The sequence below is a fragment of the Microtus ochrogaster genome, linkage group LG2, assembly GCF_000317375.1.
Source record: "Microtus ochrogaster isolate Prairie Vole_2 linkage group LG2, MicOch1.0, whole genome shotgun sequence".
NCBI classification, from domain to species: Eukaryota; Metazoa; Chordata; class Mammalia; order Rodentia; family Cricetidae; genus Microtus; species Microtus ochrogaster.
In genome coordinates this window covers 19,108,557-19,131,564 of record NC_022028.1, presented here as the reverse complement: position 1 = coordinate 19,131,564, position 23,008 = coordinate 19,108,557, and the positions used below count along the sequence as shown (strand labels likewise).

At 42.4% G+C, this 23,008-nt stretch overlaps 1 protein-coding gene across 1 annotated transcript in view; it reads left to right on the top strand.

The window, feature by feature from the left end:
• Window positions 1-5,496: 5,496 nt before the first annotated feature.
• Prim2 (DNA primase subunit 2) overlaps window positions 5,497-23,008 on the top strand; it is a 181,348-nt gene continuing 163,836 nt past the window's right edge. The window contains exons 1-5 of the mRNA XM_005359889.3: window positions 5,497-5,669; window positions 6,249-6,414; window positions 8,138-8,241; window positions 11,728-11,807; window positions 13,257-13,377. Of these exons, the coding sequence (XP_005359946.1) occupies window positions 6,261-6,414; window positions 8,138-8,241; window positions 11,728-11,807; window positions 13,257-13,377 (459 nt within the window). The 5' untranslated portion in view covers window positions 5,497-5,669; window positions 6,249-6,260. The remainder of the gene's footprint in view (window positions 5,670-6,248; window positions 6,415-8,137; window positions 8,242-11,727; window positions 11,808-13,256; window positions 13,378-23,008) is intronic.

Sequence of the window (23,008 nt, the reverse complement as noted above, 5' to 3'; positions counted from 1 at the left end):
CAGCCTCAGCGCCTGCAGACTGACCTTCAACTCACTACGTGCGTGCTGGGGATTGAACCCAGGGCTTCATATCTGCCGGATAAGCATTCTGCCAGCTGTGGTGCATCCCTAACTTGATGGTGGGGACAGCCCCTGAGTTTTTCCTTATTAGTTGTATTTGGATAGTAACCCTGTGTTGGTTATAACTTGTCTAATTTTGTGGCTATGAAGATGCACCTATACATAAATTGAAACTTAGTTCTTTATTCTAATATACCCCAAATAATCAGTGAATCCTTTCCACATTCACCCTCATCATCTGCTCTTGGGACTTCTTCACTTTTAGCTTGTGTTTAGAAAGTGGTTAAAAGATACACGACACAGAACTTGTCATTTTAAGGTACATACAGTGGCAGTGTATACATTTGAATTATTGTGCAACCATCATCACTCTCCATCTCCAGAACTGCTTTATACTTTTCTTTTTTGTAGATTTACTTTATAGTTATATGTATGTGTCTATGAGTGGGCATGTTCACGTGACACCAGAAGAAGGGGAGCGGCTCTCCTAGGGCTAGTGTCACAGGCAGTTGTGGGCGGTCTAACACCCTGCTGGGAACTGAACCTGGACCCCTGCAAGAGCAATACAAATTTTTTAAGATTTATTTTTATTATTTTGTTTGTCTGCATCTGTGCAGTGTACATGTGCTTGGTGTCTGAGGAGACAGAGAGCCTCCATGTGGTTGCTGGGAACTGAGCCTGGGTCTTTCACAAGAACAAGAAGTGCCCTTAACTACTGAGCTGACTCTCCAGCCCAGCACACACTCTTAATTGATGAGACCCCCATCTCCAGACTCCTATGCTTTTTGTTAATCTCCCCCTTTTAGTTATATGAGCTAGCTGTGTCGTTCTGAACGACCTCCAACTCTTGGGTATACATCGTCCTAACACTTTCGTCTTCTAAATGGCAGAGACTCTGGTGCATGCCACTGTGCCTGTACCTTTAAGAACCTCTTTGGCGCACAAACATCACAAAGACCATGCATATATTTTTCTGAAAGTCTTATTATTTTGCCTTTCTGGAGTATCTTCAACTAGCTTGAGTTGATGTCAGTGGATAGTAAGAGGTAGACAATAAAATTCTTCTCCCACAGGCAGCCATTTGTCCCAGAGTAATTTAGAATTGCCCATCTTTTCTCCGTTGACTAGAGGAGTGGGCCTGTCACAGGCTGGGCTTCTGGGTTCTCTATTCTGTTCAATTAATTTGCTTATTCCTGTTTCAGTAAAGCAGTATTTTAAATGCTATAAGATTATATCAATCTTTCCATGGATTCACAGTCCAAAGGCTGTGGAATTCCTAATTTTCTTATCATCTTTGTTTCATATTCATATTTCTATCTATCCTTTCCCAGACACTCTTTCTGGAATTTCTAAGACTCAGCCAAGAACTGTTCATATTCCTCCTCTGGTTGACTTGTTTATTGCTTGGTTTATGTCACATAGTAATTCATATAATTATTTGTTCTTTTCTCTTTCCTACTAGACTATAAAATTTAAGAGGACAGAGATTGGAACTCTTTCATTGGAAAACACTTCTTGGCACTTAGTAGGGCTAACTGATGTTTCCAGAATAAAATTAGCCATCTTGGCATATGGAAGGGCGTTTCTTCCTCCCTGTACTACCTCTTAAGGGTATGTTCCCTCCGGCTCTCTTGACCTTCGCTGGCTAGACTAATGGAAGCAAAGGGAGAAGAATGGGATGTTTGTTTTTAGATTTCTCTCATAGCCAAACTCTCTGAAGTAGGAAATGAAGTCAGGAGGGTGGGGAGAGCAGAAGGTGGCCAAGTTTGCCTTCGTTTTTATGGGTCAGGCACCCTGCTGGAAAGGCTTCTTTTCCTGTACTTTCCACAGGGAGCAGCTCTGGCAGGGTGTAGCAATCAGAGGATGCTCACTTTGTAAAGAACGTTTGTACACCCTGGGCTTTGGGAAACACAGCCTAAAGTGAGGAAGAATGTAGATGCGCTCTGACTTACCAAGTATGGCAATGAAACTCTCTACTGTGTAGAGTGCCATAGAACTGGAGTTCTGGAGTGGTGAAGTCAGCTCAGGGTGAATGCCATCTGGGTTGGACTGTCTGCAGCTGGTATTGTCCAGCACAGGCCCTGAGCGGAGCAGTGACGATTCATGGAAATTATGCTACGGAAGGTGCTCTGTGCTTTATTACAGGAGAAGCCGGGCAGCCAAGTCATTCTGAAAGGAATGTTATACAGTTTTCAGACTGGCACTTGCCGTCTCTAAGGTCAGAGGCGCATTCAATTCAAACCATCTGTTTCCTGCGAAGCAGAACCCAGATCTTTGCTCATAGTCTCTCCAGGTCTCATTACCCAGCGATGACTTAGACATCCCTCCAGGACTCATCATCAATCTCCTCCCATAAATATTTATTGAAGGCTCTTGGGATCCAGGAGCCATGGTTCCAGAAATGGCACAGCAGTCCCTGGTTTTGACTGCTTATGGTTTATCGAAAGTAAAATTGTGTTTGTGTATATATATATTTCTCCCGCTATGAGGTCGGCGTCTGTAGCTTTTTGAGAGTCCTGTTTGCCAGGACTCAGCATTATGTAATCCCTCATTGTTGATGAAATGAATATACGAGAGAGCCCCTTCATTGAAAGCACATCTGAAATGTCCACATCGTTGTGTGTTACTGCTGTGGGGAAGTTGCCCTTTCCATTGCCCCTGGATACAGAAAACAGTTTTTACAGTGTGTAGTGACCCTCACTGATATTAGAAAATAACGATGTTGGTATAGCTGATAGACTCAGACTGCTTTGTTCTCTGAAATCAGATATAGGCTTTGAAGTGGCTGGGGTGAGGGCTCACCACTCAGGAGCACTCCTCTTCTGATCCCAGCCCTACAGGAGCCTGAACTTCAGTCCTGGGGGTCTGATGCCCTCTTCTGGCCTCTGTTGTCACTGCATGCAAGAGGTGCACATCCTTACAAGCTGACAAAACATTCATACACATAAATACATAAACTAAAAACAGGACTGGAGAGACAGCTCAGCCGTTAAAAGATAGGCTCACAACTAAAAACATAAATTAAAAACCAAGAAAAAAACCCAGGTTTTTGATATGATGTAAAAACATCTATTACTGGGCTGGAAAGATGGCTCAGTGGTTAAGAGCATTGCCTGCTCTTCCAAAGGTCCTGAGTTCAATTCCCAGCAACCACATGGTGGCTCACAACCATCTGTAATGAGGTCTGGCGCCCTCTTCTGGCCTGCAGATATACACACAGACAGAATATTGTATGCATAATAAATATTTAAAAAAATCTATTACATGACATAATCCAATTTTGGTAAGGTTAAATGTTTTTCTACTTCTTTATGAAATAGTCATACAATGACATTAGTTATCTCATATTCTAATTTTGAGATAGGCATTTAAGGGATCATATAAACTGATACATGAAGATAAGTAAAAGCGGCTGTCCAAAAAAGAGCTTAAAATCAACTAGCCTTGACATTCTTAACAAGTCACAAGTGATGGCCATGAACCGCTTGAAACAGGGCACAAAATTGACTCAGAGGTGCATTTCCCTTAGGAGAAAATTTATCATATGTTTTAGTAGTTTATATTCCCAAACCATGAAGACTGGTAGTAGAGGGAAATAAACATATAAAAAGTAAATCTGACATGGTGACCCATGCTTTAAATTCTAGCACGGGGAGGCAGAAGCAGGTAGATCTTTGCCAGTTTTGCCAGGAAAATTCCCTTGCTGATAGCAATAAACATTTTCATACTTTATAACCGACTACTCCGTGAGCTAATTTTGTAGTTTGTGTAACATTTTTCTCTAATAAATTGATGTTTATTATATTTATAATATTCCCGACACAATTAACTTTTTGTGTTATATTTATGGCAAACCCTTTCTCACTGCACAATAATTCTGTGTAGCTTTTTAGTCGCATAATTTTGTTTTCCTAGTCAGAGCTCTAGATTTTTTAAAAATTCGTTGTGACTTCACTTAGATTTCTGTGATACCCTAGACTAGTCATGTAGTCATGTATACCTTCTCTGTTCTGTGCTTCAGTTTCTTTTTTACCCTTTCGAGGTAATTCACAGGTTGGACTTGGTGATGTCAATTGTGTATATGCCACAGAGGGGAAATGTGTACCCCACTGTCGTATTAGTGGAATCAGGACAGCAAGACGGCTGGCAGAGTGGAGCTCTGTGATAGTCGTCACATCAGTGCTATTATTTGTTAGGCAACCTTTGGAAGTCACTTTTTTTGTAAATTGGAGCTAATACTAGAGGCTTCTTTGTGTGGCTTGAGAATAAAAATGGACATATAAACTGCTTATAACAGGCTCTGGTCCAAGAGACAGCTACCAGTTAGTCCATCTTCAGTGGGCATTTAGAAGCTTCAAAGTGTTCGACTATACTATGCATCTCTAAAAAACGACGACTTCCAGCCTCGTTTCCAGGGCCTCTGCCTGCGGCTTTTGTAAGGGAGACACGCCACCTAGGGGCCGCGGCCTCGAACACTGTAGACCGCAGAGGGCTGCGGGGCTCTAAAGCTCCGCGGGAAGGATCCTTCCCATCCCGCCGGCTTCCCTGTGGTCCCTGAGCATTTCTGCTAAATCCTGCAGATTCCTCCACTCCCTCGAGACCGTGCTCGGATGTTACCCTGCGAGGGGCCGCAGTAGAAACCGAGGGCACCGCACATGGATGCACAAACGGACATTCTTTTTTTTTTTTTTTTCATCTTGCCCCTTTCTTTTATTTTTTTTAATTTATTTATTTATTGAGGATTTCTGCCTCCTCCCCGCCACCGCCTCCCATTTCCCTCCCCCTCCCCCGATTAAGTCCCTCTCCCTCATCAGCTTGAAGAGCCATCAAACGGACATTCTTGTAGCTGTTTTCTCAACAGAGAAATGAAGGCAGCGTTGCTAACAGAATGAGGGGAAGTCCTAGTGTCCCCGGGGCAAAGCCGACCCAGGCAGGCTCTCTCCATCTCTCCGTACGAAAGCGCGGTTAGAGAGCGGCCCCTGGATTTCAGTACTTAGTAACACGAACTCTGTCCGCAGTGTGCAAACGTTTGCTCTTAGCATTGCAGCACCGAGTCCCAACGCTGTCTCCGTGCACCGAGGGACACTTAAGTTCTGGAAAACAAATGAACAGAATCCACAGACATTTGAATTTAAGATATTTAATGCCGGGCGTTGTGGCTCAGCCCATAACGCCTGCACTTGGGGCGCTGAGGCAGGAGGATCGCCATGAATTCCAGGTTATTCCTGGCTGCAGTGGGAGACCCTATCTCAGAAAGATCAAACCTCCGCAAGCAAAACGAAAAACGAAACAAAACTAAACACAAAAAACCAGCAATTAAAAAGTCCTTCTGCGAACAAAATGCACGAAACACGTTGCCCTTCAAGTCGCTCCCACGGATCCCGCGTTGCACTACGGTGGGCGGGACGCCAGGGGGTGGGACCTCTGCGCCACTCTTCCGCTTCCGGTCCCAAATGAACTCTCCCGCCACTGGGAGAGAGCAGCTGTCAGCGCGGTGTTTCCTCCAGTTTGATTGCTGCCTGGCTAACGAAAATCTTGCGGGTTTATTAGGGACGGAGAAAACGTGCAGCTGAAAGTTTGCAAGTTGACCTGGTGGGACCGAGTGACAGGTGATGGTTGGGGGGGGGGCGAGGGGGTGGGAAGAGACGCGGCCCGGGAAGGCGCCGGAGCCTGGGCGGGAACTTGAGGCACTTTTGAATGTTCTGGAAGGCTGGATTCAAAGGCTAGATTTATAAGTCTGTTCCCCAGAGTTATAAGGTGAGGCATAAGTCTCTCCTCCAGGTAGAATTTACTTTTCTTTCCGTTGACTTAAGGACTGCCCCCAGTAGAATCCCATCTGGTCTTGAGTTCTCAGACATCTGAGGGTGGCGACACAAACCAATTGAGCTGGCAGCATCACTTGACTTCCCTCTTGCTAAAAGGACCACTGGCACCTGCATCTCTCCCCGTTTAACTCCCCCGCTCACTCGCCTCCGTTATTACAGATGAATGTAGAAAATAGGGCCTCGCCTAGGTGTAATCGCTTTTAATGATCTGTGTATGCAGTATTGTATGTGTGTGTGTGTACGTACAATGTACGCACATGTCTATTTTGTTGTTTTCAACTCTCCCATCGTTTAAACATTTTCCCCATCACTTAAACATCTTTCTTTTGTTGTTTTTTTTTGTTTTTTGTTCACTTCTTTCAGAAGGTAGCCAAGATGCAGTTCTCAGGAAGGATTCGGAAGAAGCTGCGCTTGGCAGGTGACCAGAGAAATGCTTGTTACCCTCACAGCCTTCAGTTTTACCTCCAGCCACCTTCTGAAAACATATCTTTGACAGAGTTTGAAAGCTTGGCTGTTGATAGACTTAAATGTAAGTGGCATTTAAATTCAAATATTTGTATTCTTGAGGTGCGCAGCTGTCACTGTGGCAGCGAATGGAGGCAGTTGGTCTTTATTCGGCAGCCGGTTGGATTCAGTTTGTTGTGAATGATTTGTTTCTTCTGTTCGTGTTCACCGCGGAAGGCACACTGAGTACTACTGGGTCGGGAAGCAGGGACTTTGAGATGACTGTAATGCAGTTCTTTGTTGAAACTGTATCTACTGTGGAGAGAGGGAGAGAGGGAGAGAGGGAGAGAGGGAGAGAGGGGGATGCAGAATAGAAGTCATGCATCTGATTCCCTTCTGCTTTGGTAGATGGAAAGATTAATGCTCCTGGAGCATAAAAGTGAGAGTAACTAGCTTAGTCTGATTAAGTAAGGCTTCTTAGGGGAGTCGGAATTTGGGCTGGTTCCTGAAGACATGAGTAGAAGGTAGGAACTTTCCAGCCAAAGAAGTGTCTCTACAAAGGCGTGGGGCTGTGAGCGAGAGCTGCGGTTTTCAGTGGCCAGTTCAGGGCGTAGTAGAAGTGTGGGGATCGGAAGGTATATTAGACCGTGCAGGATCTGAGGGTGAGAAGGACGTGGTCACTCAACTGGAGGCCTCTTATCCTTTGTGTGTGAATGCAGAAGTGAATGAGCTCAACACGGACTGAGACAAATACTGGCACAGTCTTCAGAGTTTATGCTCCCTAATGTTCCTGCTGGAAGGACCAGGAGACGGATATACCGTTAGTTTTTCTTTGAGCAGCAGGGTATGAGCTGCTAACGCAGGAGACAGTGCTCGTCACTGTCCAGAGTGAGTGACGGCAAGGGGACAATTGTCATAGGAAGCTTAACAGTGTCAGATGGCTCATAGTGAAGGTGGTGGCTGGAAGGCGTTCCTTGGCTTTGTCACTTAAGGGGTGAAGTGGCAAGGGCCCAGTTAAGGTAGTGACGATGGCAATGATAGGAAGGGAAAGGAGGTGTGGTGACAGGATTCGTGAGTGGTTGGATGTGAGGAGTGAGTGAGCAGACGCAGGGGAGCTGATGGGCCTGCTTGGGTAGAAACTTCAGATGGAGATGGGGACGGTGGGAAGAGGACAGGGAAGTGGAGAGGATGCGGTTTGGACATCATAGCAGGAGGGAGCCAGAGGAACCTGGGTTTGTGTTCCGGAGGGAATGGAGAAGCGTCTCATTGCTGGCACTAAGGTCTGCCTCCAGGGAGTTTGTGAGGAAGGTTTGCGCGTGGCTTTAGTTGTGGCATCGGCTCAGGATGGCTCCTCTGCTCTGTCACCTCTGCGTCACCAGGGAAGGAAAGCCTATGTCTTGTTCTTTCTCCTCTCCTTCCCATCCTCCTCCTGTGCTGAGTCAAGGTGGACCGAAGACTCTAGACAGCAGAGCTTCTCTTCAGACGGGCACACAGGCCTTTTCACTTCTCAGCGTTGGTGGCGTGGCACAGCTGGAAGGATCATCCCCCGTTTTTCTGTCTTCTCTGGTTGAGACTCTCTGGTCTTAGATTATTTTCTATTTTCAGCGCATTGATGGGGTTTATCCTCTTAAAAATGCAATTTATGTAACGTACTTACAGAAAACAAAATTGTTAATACTGTTATGATCTAAGAACAAATGATTAGAGAATTGCTGTCCATAGGTTTTATCTTTAACTTATGTCTTTTAAAAATTATTTTGGACTTATACTCTCTTTTTTTTTTTTTAAAAAAAATCTTTCCCCACTAGTACTAAAAACAGTTGAGAATCTTGGTGTGAGCTACCTGAAAGGAACAGAACAATACCAGAGTAAGTTGGAGGCTGAACTTCGAAAACTCAAGTTTTCCTACAGAGTAAGTAACAGAAAGGCATGGAGGGAGAATGGTCCTTTCAGACTGTATGTGCTTATGTTACTGAGTGTAAGTTATGGGAAAGGTCTTTTATTAGGCATAGGGTTTTATGAATGTAGTTCAGACTGTTTGGAAGAATAGTCTCTTGAGGTGACTGACATATAGTCCTCACCCTCAGGACTACCATCCTTCTTCCCTATTCATTTCTCCTTGCAGTACTGTCCTGTGCATTGCACAGGGAGCTTAGTAGCATCCTTGCCTTTTACCCATGGCGGAAGATAGAGGTTGCCTGCATTCTGTGCCGTACAGGGTTATGCACGCTGTTTCTTTCTGGTTACTCCAGGAGCATGCGCAGTTGCCTGGCTCAGACAGGGCGAGTTTAGAAGGCTTTCCAGAGGAGGGGCTGTTCCATAATCTCAGCTTTCCTTGACCTTGTGATGTAGTCCAGGTTGGCCCTGCGCTATTGATCCTCAGCCTCTGGAGTGCTGAAGTAGCAGGTTTATAACACCGTATCTGACCTGGATCTGTGTCTTGACAGATAGCATAACATTTTTATTTTGGGAGGATAATTGCCAACAGCAGGTTGATGGGTCGTCTTGGACAGAAGAGGACAGGAGCCTGGAATGATGAGAGTCTGAATTTATGAGAGATGGGACAATTGAAAAGATATTGGTGTAGACTGAAAAGATTTTAGTGGCTTATCCCAGGGGGAAATCAGAGAGAGCAGTTACAGTACCCAGGTATCTACTTAGGACAATGTATTAGTTAATTCTTTATGAGTGTCACAGAATAGCTGATGGGATAATTTAAGGGAGGAGATGTTTTACTCGTGGTTTTAGAGGCCATCTTTCATCATAATGGCCCAGGCATGGCAGATTTCATAATGGTGGGAGTGTGCCGTTGTTACCTCTTGGGGCACACAGAAAGCAGAGAACACAGTCACAACTGGAAGTGGGTGTAACCTCCTCCCCTAGTGACCTACTGCAGTCAGCGAGGTCCAGTGTCCAAAGGTTCTCCAGCTGCCAAACTAGCACCCCAGCTGGGGACCGAGTGTTGAAACGCTCGAGTCTGTGGCTGACACGTCAAACGACAGTGCTATTTTAAGGTGTGACATACAGTAAGAGAAGCTAGTCCTGGAACCAAGATGTTGAGATTTGTTCTAGATGTAACTTGGACACAACTGTCATAGTATCGTGTGGACTTCTTAGAGAAGGCATGTTTGGTGGGAGTACAGGCTTCCGGGAAGGTTGGAATCAACAAGACTAAGTGAGAGTGCACCAGGGAGATACTTAGAGAAGGTAATATTAGGGGACGGGATGAGGAGAATGCCAGTATCTGAGGTGAGTGGGATGGAGGAGTCTGGGAAGGAGATGAAGAAGACGCTTCGTGAGAATTAAGTGATGAATTGGGATGGTAGTGTCACAGAAGCCAAAGGAGGTTGGCGTTTGAATGATAGTGGCCATATTAATAATGGCAACTCAACAGATAACATCAGCCGTTTGTATTATGCTTATTTTGTGCTCAATTTGGCTGTAAGTATATTACTTATATTGGCCAATGTAGTTTGTTTTTTGAACTGGGTACTGTTACTATCCTATTTTATGATGAAGACATTGTTTTCTTATGCTTCATGCTCAGACTGGTAAATGGTAGAGCCAGGATTTTTACTGGGGCGTTTTGTTTTGTGATGGTATTTTTAATCCCAACAGTTTCAGGAATTTAGTCAGAATCATGTAAGATTAGTTGTACAGTGTACAGTGGAGTTAGCATCGGGCCCTTGGAGATGGGGCAGAAGTCAGAACAGTGGTAGCTGTTGGAGGAGAGAGGTGGTGAGGTGGGTGTGGATGCTCATAAGATGTTTAGCTAAAATAGTCAGGGGGAAGTAGGACAGAATATAGATGTTTTAGGGAAAAGAGAAGATATATATATACACATAGATGTACTTAACACGTGTGTGTTAATTTTATTTTTTATTTGTGTGAGTGACGTATGCATGCATGCAGGTGTTCTCACCTGTTTTACTGCATGTGGATTGGCCAGTGGCTAGAGACTGACACTAGGATGTCTTCCACAATCATTTTTATACCACGGGCCATCAGAGGCAACAGCAAATAAGTTGGAGGTTTTAGTTATTGGACAAGGAAGGAGAGATGCTGTGTCCATGGAGATGCAAGGGAGGGCAACAGATGCTGTGTCCATGGAGATGCAAGGGAGGGCAACAGATACTGTGTCCATGGAGATGCAAGGGAGGGCATCAGAAGCTTTGTCCACGGAGCTGGAAGGAAGATGCAGCCTAGCATGTGGATACACAATCTTAATGCTGTTGGGGAAGGCACCAAAATAGGGGCCCTGGTAGCTGGTGAAGACTGAAGCTGCTTTTCCAAGAAGTGAGGAAGGAGATCGTTATGTATCAGTTGGTTTTGCTATCTATAGGATGTGCTGTTGATTGAATCTGGAATGTCTCCCATTGGCCCTAGTGTTAAAAAGCTTGGTCCTCAGCTTGGTGTATCTGAAGGGAGGTGAAATCTTTAAGAGGGGAGAGTGAGGCCTAGTGGGAGGTTTTGGTCGTCAACGCATCTGCTGAAGGGCACAGAGAGACCCCATGTCCTCCACTCTTGGCTGATCCCTACCACTTCTGTGCAGTGAGCAGCTCTGCTTCAGCGTCTGCTCCTCCCACGATGTTATGCTTTGCTGCAGACCTGACAGTAGCAGACTAAATGACTGTACTGCAGTCCCCACATCAGTGAGCCAAGAGTGAACGCTTCTCCTTTTGAATGGCTTATCCCTCCTGTTTTATTAGAGTAACTGAAAAGCTGATGAACTTTGTTCTGAAAACTTGTATGACCTCTTAGTGCCTCAGTTTCCTCATCTTTCAAATAAGAGCACAGGAACCTTTATTACACAGTTTTAAGAGTGGTTTGTACATTCAGAATGCCTTGAACAGTACCTATCTATTCCTAGTTAGTGCCAGGCATGGGTTCAGTCTTGCTAGTTTGGGCTTGGATAAAATTCATTGACATTGATCATTGTGTACTTCAGGTTAGAGACTGAATTCTATATTTTGCATTTCTGCAGTAAATTTTTTTCTTTAAAAGTTCTCGGAATTTGGAGATAGGACTTTGGAGTGTGGTTATATATTATAATTTAGAATTAAAATAATTTGTTCTCATAGCTAGAACAGTTAAATGAAAGGAGTTGGGGGTCGAGTTTTAGGACTGACTGGGAAGGTGGATACCCCGGAGTAGGCTGGGAAAATTAGGAGTGGTGATAGGAAGGAAGTAGTTGGGTCTAGCCCAGGAGCTTTCAATGAGACAGTGCAGTTCTCAGTTGTGCATGCTTGTAGTTGAAATACAGTGATAATTATCCGGCAAAGCATATTAAGAATTGTGTTTTGAAGCTTCTTTTACCATTGGCTGTGTTGAATCAGCATGTCTTTACACCCCTTCTCATTCTGAGACATGAATTTATTTGTGTCATTTTGTTTTGAAGGAGAACTTAGAAGATGAATATGAGCCACGCAGAAGGGACCATATTTCCCACTTTATTTTGCGCCTTGCATACTGCCAGTCGTGAGTATACCCTTGGTCCTCCCACTCAGGTTTGATCTTGGGTTATAAACTGGTTCATGTCAAGTTGGCATGTTTCTGAACTAATAGGAACCCCAGAATGACATTGGGGAACCAGCATGTCATAGGATGAACATCATTGTGCATTCTTTGAAATAAATTGTTTTACTAGAATATGCTGAAAAAATTATTGCAGATTTGCTGGATTAAACCATTTTTATCTGAATGGGAAAGGCTCTAAATTTTGGTATTTAAATTTATAAGGGATTTCATTAGGAAGACGACTTTTGATACTTTTCCAAGGAAAAAACTGGTAATATTACTAAGAAACATTGATTCAAACATGTACTTGAAGTTGATAGAAGTTTTTAAATGTGAGATTAAATTTCAGCTATTTTCAGTTGGTAGCTGGTTTCTTGTAACTCAGTGCTGCCACCCAGAGGGAGAAGGAGCTAATTGCTTTTTTTAGTTTAACTTCCCCCCTCTTTCTAATTTTTGGTCAAATATCAGAGCTATGGTTGTTTCTTGTTATTATTATGTTACGGGTTGAGTATTTTGAATCGCTTCTTCTCACAAGATCTTAAGTGATAGTATGTTTGCCTTAAAGCTTGAAACTTAGAGTTTTGGCTTTATAGAAAACGTATGATCTACATAGTCACTGAATTGCTGGTAGTCTATGAAAGTCACCTCGAAAAAATGAAATTATATTTTACATGCAGTAGTTATTTTATAATGTAGCATGAATGCCAGCTATGTGTTTGTCTTATGGATTAGTATATTTTTATTTTTAACTTTAAAATATTGGAAGTTTAGGGTGGGGATATGGGGAGGGGGTGACCGGGAGGAGAGGGGGGAGGGGAAATTGTGGTTGATTTATAAAATCAATGAAAAAATATTATTTAATAAAATAAAAGAAGCAAAACCAAAAAAATACTGGTTTACTGTGAAGCTTACCCTCTTAGTTGACAAAGTTTGCTCATGTTAACCTGTTCAGAGAAAAAAAAAGACTTTTAAGACTTTGGTGTTTACTTGCTATGGACAAAAGCACCTCAGAGAAAGAGCACCTCACTTCTAGTGTAACGGCTTCTTTGAAAGTTACTTTAAATGCAGTGCGCTTCTTTTTTTTTTTTAAACTTTATTCAGTAATTGTATTGGTTTCCTCCAAATATCCTTTTTTGTGTGCTCCTGGGCCTCAGCCCGCATCCATGTGGAAGGTTATGGCTCTCACATTCCGTCTCAGTGAGAGCGGGTGCACACAGGCGGTGACGCTGTGAACTTCTTCTCTTCACTTCAGAGAGGACGGTCTGCTCTTGACGGCTCTCTTGGTGTCTGACATGCCTTGAATATCCTGTCAGAAAATCTCTTGAATCTGATCATCATTGGGTTTTTTAATTGTTTTTATTGAGCCATCATTGGGTTTTTAACTTGTATTCATTTCTGTTTCCGTTTCAGGGAAGATCTTAGACGATGGTTTATTCAACAAGAAATGGATCTGCTTCGATTTCGATTCAGCATTTTACCCAAGGATAAAGTTCAGAATTTCTTGAAGGATAGTCATTTGCATTTTGAGGCTGTAAGTGTGTCTATATAAAGATAGATATTTTTCTACTTTCTCCTCCCTTAGTTTTAGTGAGAACGCATCTTAGTATGTAGTCTATCTATACTTAGGGCAATCTTCATGCCTCTGCGTACTAAGTACTGGGATTGCAGGCATGCCACCATGGTTGACTTTTAAGTATACTTTTATAGTTATTTGAAATTGTTCCCCCGCTATCATCTCCTTTTCTTTTAAGTACTGATATTAGTAAGTTGATCCAGGCTCTTTATGTTCTTTTATTAGGTACCCGGCTCAAAGAATAGCTGACAACAAGTGATACTTGAAAGCATGTGAGGTCTAGAGAAGGTTGTGTTTCAGTTTGAAAGTCAGCTGTTTGTAACTTCTGATTGGATAGTTTTCAGAAGTCACTTTTGCAGATGAATCTGAGTGAACTACATTTTGCAGTTATGTAAAGCAAATGTTTGGGAAATTTAGCATGGAGAAATATTGTGGTCAGAAGTAGAAAATATGTCCCAGGTGGATCTGTGCTGCTGTGAAAGAAAGATTGTCAAGTGGTGTAGGTGGAAGGTCCCTGTCCTGCCTGCAGACTGCTGTGTCATGGCTTCTTACAGATCAGTGCCACCAAGAGGACAGAGGTGCTTGCTTCTTCAGAACTCATTCCTTCTCATTTACTGTTAAAGTTTTGGTCAAATTTGGTTGCATAAGGATGGTCAGCAAACATTTAGTGTCTGCTATGTGCTAGGGAGAGACTTTCTGTAGTTCCTCCTCTTATAAAGTCCTGTGTGTGTGTGTGTAGAAGACCTGGGAAGTCGGCACAGGATCATTGGACCCAAGCCCAGCGCTTCTACTTTTTTTCTTTTAGCTTTGGTCCTTGGTGAAGTCTATTGTTGCTGTTATCAACAGTTGATTTATCTTAAACAGTGATTTGTTTTACTTTTGGTCGTGTGTGTGTGTGTGTTTGTGCGTGGGATACGCATCTGAGTGTGGGTGCCCATGGAGGCTAAAGGCATTGCACTCCGGGCATCGTGAGCTGTCTGACTGGAAGGTGCTGGGAATCAAACCCGGGTCCTCTGCTGAACCATCTCTCTAGCCTCAGTTTATCTTTTCTTATTAGAAGTAATTTTGTTTTTTAAACTATTTTGAAATTGCTTGCTTTCTATTGGAAGATTGGAAGAAAAAAATGTCCTTGATCTTGTTTTTTATTCTAGAGTATCTGAACACATTGCTATATATGTTTTTAAAAAGTAATGTGTTGGGGCTGGAGAGATGGCTCAGTGGTTAAGAGCACCGGCTGCTCTTCCAGAGGTCATGAGTTCAATTCCCAGCAACCACATGGTGGCTCACAACCATCTGTAATGAGATCTGGTGCCCTCTTCTAGTGTGTGGGCATACATGGAGGCAGAATGTTGTATACACGATAAATAAATAAATTTTTTAAAAAAAGTAATGTGTTTAGGAACTGGAGCGATAGCTCAGTGGAGAGCATTTGCTGCTCTTGCAGAGGACTTGTGTTTGGTCTCAGCACTCATATAAGAGGCTCACAACTGCCCCCATAACACCAGTTCCATGGGATCTGTGCCCTTTTCTGGTCTCCTTGGGCACCAGGTACACACACACACACACACACACACACACACACACACACACACACACACAAGTGTGTGTGTGTGTGTGTGTGTGTCTGTGTCTGTGTCTGTCTGTGTGTAGGTATATATATGTATATATGTCCTTTTTACATTGAAATGTAGTGACTTCTGGTTGTGGGCTCTGTATCTGGATTCTACAAACTTTGTGTTAGAAGCTTTCTGTAAAAGAATTATGTTTGTGCAGAAAAATGTGATGACTTTCTTGTCATTGTTTCTGAAGTAATATAGCTACTTACACCCCGCTTAAATTTATTGTGTGTTACAAGTAACCCAGTGGTAATGTGAGTGTAAGGGTGGCTATGTGTAGGTTATATGCAAGTAACTGCACTATATCTTCTTTCTTTTCTTTTTGAGACAGGGTTTCTCTGTAGCCCTAGCTATCCTGGAACTAGCTCTGTAGGGCCTTGAATTCTGAGAGTTGCCTGCCTCTGCCTCCAGGCATGCGCCACCACCATGGCTCATGCCTTTACTGCGTCCTTTTCTATACCCAAGCTTCTGTTGGGTTTGGTGTCTGTGGGGTGGTCCTGGGACCCATTTACTGGGACAACTTGGAAAACTGCAGCCTGAAGTCCCGGATTCAGCTTGGCTCAATGCCAACGCCAGGTGCTAATTGTTTCTTCTGAGACGCAAGGCTTCTGATCTGTGATCATGTGAAATTAATGTGATGTGCACAACAGTGTGAGTTCGTGTGTGTGTGCGCGCGAAGGAGGGAGTGGGGGAGGTTGCACTTTCTCTCCTGTGGTCTGACCCTGGTAAGGAGGTACTTATATTCAGGTGTCGCAGACTGACTTACCCCTCAGGTCCCTGTCAGCCTTTTCCATTTTACTTTAGGTTCATTCCTAGACACGTGCATATTATCTTTAGTTTGCTCTGAAGATCTAGTTTGCATTTGAAAACTATTACCCTTAACCAGGGATTGGTATAGACTTGGGGCAGAACCAGGGTTTGAGAACAGTTATGAGCATTTGTCACCTGAGATGGTCTTCGAAGTGGAGACCATGCATCTTGCTGCTTTAGGTGAGGCACACGGAAATGCGAGGGTAGAGATCTACGGGACTATCACAATTTCACTGTGGGTGTTGCCTTCCCAGCACACTGAGAGTCTACCTGGAATTGAAGTGCTTGTGTTCTTGTATGTATTTCTTTGTCTTAATTTCTCTAAGGCTACAGTACTTCCATCTTCAGCCTCATCTGTAAGACAAGGTGCTTTTATATCAGGAGGAGCTATAGTAACATAAATTACATGCTTGCTTTGATAGAGGAACATGTACGAGAATATGAGAAAGGTCTCATTAATTCTTTTGCACAGCCCTTTCTCTTAAATTTTGTTTTATTTAGAGTGCCATGCTGATGTTATTTTATTTTTTTTTGCTGATGTTATTTTATTGGGTAAAAATCTGGAAAACGTAAACTGATTCCTGATCTTGTTTTTTACTCTGCGCTTTTGATCCATGCAGTGTGCTGATTCTTCTGCTTATTTGGTTTAAACTTGAGTTTCTAGTGGATAGCAGATTCTGAATCTTTGTGACATAGGACATGAAAATGTACAAAAAGAGAAGAACTGATGTGTTTTATCCTTTCCCTTAATAACTTGAATGTCAAATCAAATGTCTAAGAAGGATTATAGGTGATGGAGTATTGTAGTCTCCGGGGATTATTTTGGGTTTCTCATAGCTTAGCTGATTGACCTAACCTTGAGTCACAGCACAGGGGACTGAGCATCCGTACACAGGTTCTAGCAGTCAGTAGGGAAAGTGTCAGCTCATAGACGGAGGACCCTGTGCTATTGCACTCCAGAGCCAGATAAGTTTGTAATACACCTGGGTGTTTTTAAAGCTTCTTAGGAAAATTCATTTGACATGCCAGTGGATGTAAAGCCAGGGAACTTTATTACGGTAGCAGAAGTCAGGGACAGTAAAGGTAGGAGAGTGTTCTGTGTGCCACAGACTAGATCTAATGCACCCTAGAAAGAGCTCGTGCTGTTCAGTTGCCTTTGTGCTCAAGGAGGTGAGAGTTTTTGGGAGAATGCGCATGTAATCTCATGGCTTGACCGTCTCAAAACAAGTACCCATGCAATTTTGAATAGTTTATTTTTGCTTAAAATGAATTTCTTAATCCCACACCTGCCACTTAGAATTTCTTGACTCTTATTTTGTATATCTTTTTATTTACTTATTTATTTTATTTCAGAAAATGTTTCATGTTACTTTAATGCATGTGTAAGCATGTGTGTAGGTGCACATGGCGCAGCTCACATGTGAGGGTCAGAGGAAAACTTGAAGGAGTTGGTTCTCTATAACCTGAATCAATAACTTTCCTAGTGATTTCAGTGCAGAGCCCACAGAGCTCTGTTCCTTTTGTGCCTTTTGACACGGTGTGTCTTTGTGAGTACAAATCTAGTGATAAAATTGAGGCGGGACATGCAGATGTTGGAGAAGAGCAGGCAGGAGAATGCTTGCCTTTTTTTAAAAAGTTTTTTGAAAATTAATTTTTATTTTATGTGAGTATGTCTTCATGTATGTCTGTCCACCATGTGTGCAGTGCCTTCAGAGACCAGAAAAGGGCTACAGATCCCCAGGAACTGGAGTTATAGACAGTTCTTAACCATCATGTGGGTGCTGGGAATTGAACCTGTGTCCTTTGGAAGAGTAATCAGTGCTTGTAACCACTGGGTCATTGTGATAGTCCTTTTAAAAATTTTTTAAATTTAATTAAAAAATTTTCGTATAATATGTTTTGGTTATATTCTTTACTTTTCCCATCCAACTTCATGTTCTTTCTTTCTCTTAAAAAGAGAAAAGAAAGCATACAAAAAAAAAAAAAATCACACACAAAGCCCCCTTTCCTCAAAGCAACAACCAAAATCCCCACAAGGAGCCTGTTTTGTGTTGACCACCTCCTCCTGAGCATGAGGCCTGCCCTGTGCTCTGTCACTCCACTGAAGAAAACTGGCTTTCCCCCTTCCAGCAGATATTCAGTTGCAAATAGCTTCTTGGTTAAGAGGTTGGACTGTGTGCTAACTTCCCTTTCTCCTGTGTGCTGGGGTGTACATTTATGTGCCGTGTGTGCATGACCTGGGAACTGACCGAGGTCCTCTGCGTTGATCATTTCTCCAGTCCCCAGTGTGTCCTTTCTGAAGACAACTCAGTTAACATAGTCCTTTGGTTTGCATAGTGGTCTATAACATTGGATAATTATATAGACCAACCTTATTTTATGTGTACTAACTGGGCAGACATACTGTCGATAACCTTTGTTTTGAAGAATAGGGAAAGTGTCTGCCAAACTCTCAGCTAGTTGAGACCTGTTTTCATATGTATGTAATTATGAAAAATCATGACAAGTAGTCCTTTTGGTAATATTTTAGAATTCATATAATTTGGGTTTTCTTTTTAGAATTACAGAATTAGATTCTCTTCATAAGGTAGTTTTTAAACCTAGAGATTGCCAAAATGTAGAACTTCAAGCTGAATTAATTAATCTTGAAGACTAAAATTAACTTGTGGAAGTCACCTATTTTAACAGTTTTTATGTAGTTTTAAAATATAAAATTCCTAGAGTCACACAGTCGACAACTATGCCTATAACTTGGAAAATACGACTTTAAATTAGTTGAAGTTTCCCGCATACAAGGTAATGTGTATGTATATCTGTGCATAAAAGGATGAAATTAGCCTTACTGAATCTCATCGCTAGCATTGTCTTAATTAAAAATATCATGAGATATTGTTCATGTTTTCTGAAGCTATTCTGAAATATATGACATGTTTGCATGAAGCTATTCTGAAGTATATGACATGTTTGCATTTATAATCTTCATAGTCTTTTCCTTTTTCTCCAAGTGCCCTTAAAACTCAATCCTTTTGGTTGAAGTCATGTGTCATGGATTAGTCTGAAGTCTAGGTCAGACTGACTCCTTCTAGGTCATTTGGGTGAGACTATGAACCCTGCAGGGTCAGGGTCACGCTGTTGGGTGTGATGGTCCCCCCCCCCCCACACACACACATAGAGGCAGAGAGGGGAGGAGAACAGCAGGTTGAGACCACCCTGGCTTACACTGAGTGCCAGGGCAGATAAGGTACACTGTGAGACTCTCAAAACAGTGAGAGTTAGGAATATGGCTAAGGGCTTGTAAAAAGTAGGGGCAGGCAAAGATTGTGTTTTCAGTGATCTTTTAGCAAAACTTGGTTACAGAGCACTAGGGTTTAGCTAATAGCTGCAACTATTGGCTTAGAGTTTCTGGTTTTGCTATACTTACCCTCCACAGGTGTGTGAGAACAGGGCAGCTGTACCCTGTTTTGGTACACCTCCTACTTCTTTACCTGCTGCTGGATGCTAATGCAACTTTCAAGACTTAAGCCTTTCTCTTGCTGTTGATCCTCTTTGGCTTTGTTCTCTTGCTTATCTCTGTTAAGTCCACGATTTCCAGGTCCCAGTTTTGAGCAAGAGAATCCTGTTCTCTATTGGAACTTAACCTTTCACATACTTCAGCTTCTCTGGGTAATCTAATGGTTAAGATGACTTTGTAACGTTAGGAAAAAGAACTATATCCAAACTTGCATGGGGTCCTCATTGCCTAAAGAAAGATGCTAATGACTAAATAGAATCGCATCTGCTAAGACATGTAAGCAGAGGAAGCTAATCTCTGACAGCTAACGTTTACTGCGTCTACTGAGTACCAATCACTTAGCTAAACGCTTTATGGGCTTATATGGTTTAATCCTCCCAACAGCTCCATGAGGAGCCTGAAGATAAGGGAGGCTAGAAGTCCCCGCAGCTCCCCCAGGCAGGCTAGTGGATATTTTGAGATATGTAAATCATTAAACACTTAGTAAATATGGATCAGATTTTTTTTTTTCTCACAGGTTGTCCTTACCTAGCACCAAAAAAGAAGTGACATTTAAAGTAACAGGGCTCATCAAAAAGGATACGCAAACACAGGTGTGAGATCAGAGATTCACATTAATGTTGGAAATTAAAGCATTAACTGTAATTTTGCTAAAATGCTTCCTTTTACCTAATAATTCTTGTCAGAATTAGAAGCTAAGTATATCAATATACCACAGGTACTTTCCCCAACCTTTGTTTCTATGTGTAACATCGTTGGGGAACCATACAACTTCGCTGTGTAGAATTTCATTTTGTGTGTGGATATGGGTGCGCGCGTGTGTGTGTAAGTCATAGATCAAAGTTGCGTGCCTTCATTTATTACTTTCCACGTTATTTTTGAAACAGGGTTTCTCACTGGTTCATCTAGCCTGGCGTACAGTCTGATGATAAGGAAATCTGTTTTAAATTATGGAAAAGAACAGAGGATGAGATTAGCTGGATAGAAGGGCAAGGGCATTGTTGGGGGATTTGAGGTGCATGACCAGATCTCTGTGCAGATAACCGCCATGGTGAGACTTGAGAATGCAAAGGAATGGAGAGCTGACGAGGCAGGTTATTTCAGAAGACGTTATTAGTGTCTAATAATGTAGGTAAGCAGGGTTTGTGGACTGAAGAACTGAGAGCTTGAGTCTTGGTGGGCGTGGCCTGAAGACTGGCACCAGATCTCGGTGCAGAAGATAAGGGTAGTGTGATGCTGTGTGATGCTGGTCATAGTGGGGATGTAAAAGTAGGAGTGTATTCTTAGGGCAAGATGTGTGTTTGCTTGTGAAAATATTGCTTATGAATGCCAGTAGGCCGGTGGAGATGACAGTGACAGTTCAGAATGCTAGGCTGAGATTAGGAGGTCAAGGCGAAAGCAGTGGAGCCAAAATCCCACACACCGCTGTGGAACTGTGGAGAGGAGGACAGCCGAGGGAGCAGCGTGAGCCACCTGGGCAATTAGTGCAGCAGACTTATGAGTCTGACCACGTTACCAAGCTTTTACTGAAATCTAGGATTATTGTAAAATTGAATGAAGTCATCTCCTTGGCAAGTGCATGGTCATATTAATTTTATTTATTAAGCACTTTTATTATGCATATAGAAACTGAAGTGATTCTGAGACTTCTAACTCTGCAATGGTATTATATGTCTAAAGTGCCAGGCATGGTGGGCTAGATTTTAATTGTAGCACCTGGCAGGCAGAGACCAGTAGATCCCTGGGTTCAAGGCTAGCCAGGTCTATGTAGTGAGTTTTACACCAGTCATGGGTACATAGTGAGGCTCTGTCTCAAACATAACAAAGCAAAAACTAAAATCAGACAAGAGATCTTAGGCAGTGACACCTTTTTTTTAAAAAAAAATTATTTATTTATTTATTTATTTATTTATTATGTATGCAATATTCTGTCTGTGTGTATGCCTGCAGGCCAGAAGAGAGTACCAGACCCCATTACAGATGGTTGTGAGCCACCATGTGGTTGCTGGGAATTGAACTCAGGACCTTTGAGTTCAAAGAGCAGGCAATACTCTTAACCTCTGAGCCATCTTTCCAGCCCGGCAGTGACACTTTTATTCATTCATTTAGGCTTTTGGGTTTCTATCAAGCACTAATTTGCTTGATAAATATGTATTTTAGTTTTGGGTATTTCTTACATAAAGCCTTCCTTTAAATATTCCAATTAGCATATAAAATGGGTTTCATTATGGCATTTTCTTACATATGTTATTGTATCTTGGTCATATTTAACCTCACTCCCAGAACCCTTCCCAGGCTCCCCTCCTTCCTTCTCACTAGACCTCATTACCCTCCCTTAGAGTCCCCTGTCTCCGCTTATGTCGTGTGTGTGTGTGTGTGGTTTAAATCTAGGTTGTGTGTGTTTGAGAAACATGCAGTATTTGTCTGTCTTCCATTTGACTACCTTCTGTCTTTTAAACCCTTGATACAGACTCAGTAGTTCCACCTTCAGTTTTTTTCTTATTATACATTCCTTCACTGTTTGGGACTTAGAGGAAAGTTTTGCTGAAATTAAATGTTCTTATTTGATGAGGCTGAGAGTAGGGGAAGTGAGAGGTGGTGACACTCAGATTGGATGTATTTCTGACAGGTTTTTTTCCCAAGAAGATGGACTTCAAGGAACCTACTTGTGTTTCTTTCTTAGTTGTCAGGAACTATTGTGCTCGAGAAGTGTCATTTGGGGGAGCCAGAGTACCGCAGTTACCAGTGGTCTGTCTAGTGTAGGAGAGAAAATAACGAGAGGAAGTTCATGCTCTGTAGCTGCATGTGTGTGTGCGTGTGTGTGTGTCCTTCTCCTTCCGTAGGAGATGGTTGGAAGGTTATTAAGCACTAGTGAATTAAATGGGACGGTCAGTGTACATGTACCTCGAAGTTGAACGTTTTACACTTGCAGTTCGGTTGTGCTGTTGCTGATGTCTTAAGAGAGCGCTGTTCTCAGGTGAGTAGGCTAAGTGTTCGTCAAATCACAGCCCTAGTGCTCTAGCCCAGCCTGCGGGTCCTTGTCTTAGTGAGGGTTGGCTTCAATACTCAGCAGCCAACAGACTGATACTTTCCAAGCGCCTACAGTAGAGTATTGTGAATTGTGTTACAAGTATTGGCACTTGAGTAAGTGCTTAAACTAGTTTGAAGTGTTCGGTTGATCAGTGAACACCAAAGCTTGGGCTTCTGAGTTCTTCCTCCTTCCCTCCCCCTCCCTTCTTTCTTCCCCCACCCTTGCCCTTCCTCCTCTCCTCTACCCCTGCCTTCTCCTTCTTTAAGAATGCCAGTTGATTTTATTGTGCTTGAAGTTGACTCTGGAGAGTTGATACAAAAACTGAATCTGTTTTCCTCTAGAGTTTTCTATTAATTTGCCCAGATGGACAGAACTAGCCTAAATTTTATAAAATGCTAGATTTCAAGAAGTAAACATTATATTTCTTTTTTTTTTACTGTACATGCTGTAAAATTAGATAATTAATACAGTTTAAAGGAGATAATTAATCAAAATTAAGAGGAATTCTAATTGATGAATTCTGTTTCACCTTTTTAAAACTAAGAAGGATTTGCCTAAATTATGTAAAATGCTAATTAAAGAGTTTAATTTGTTAATCATCTTAGTTTGATTAGAGGCAGA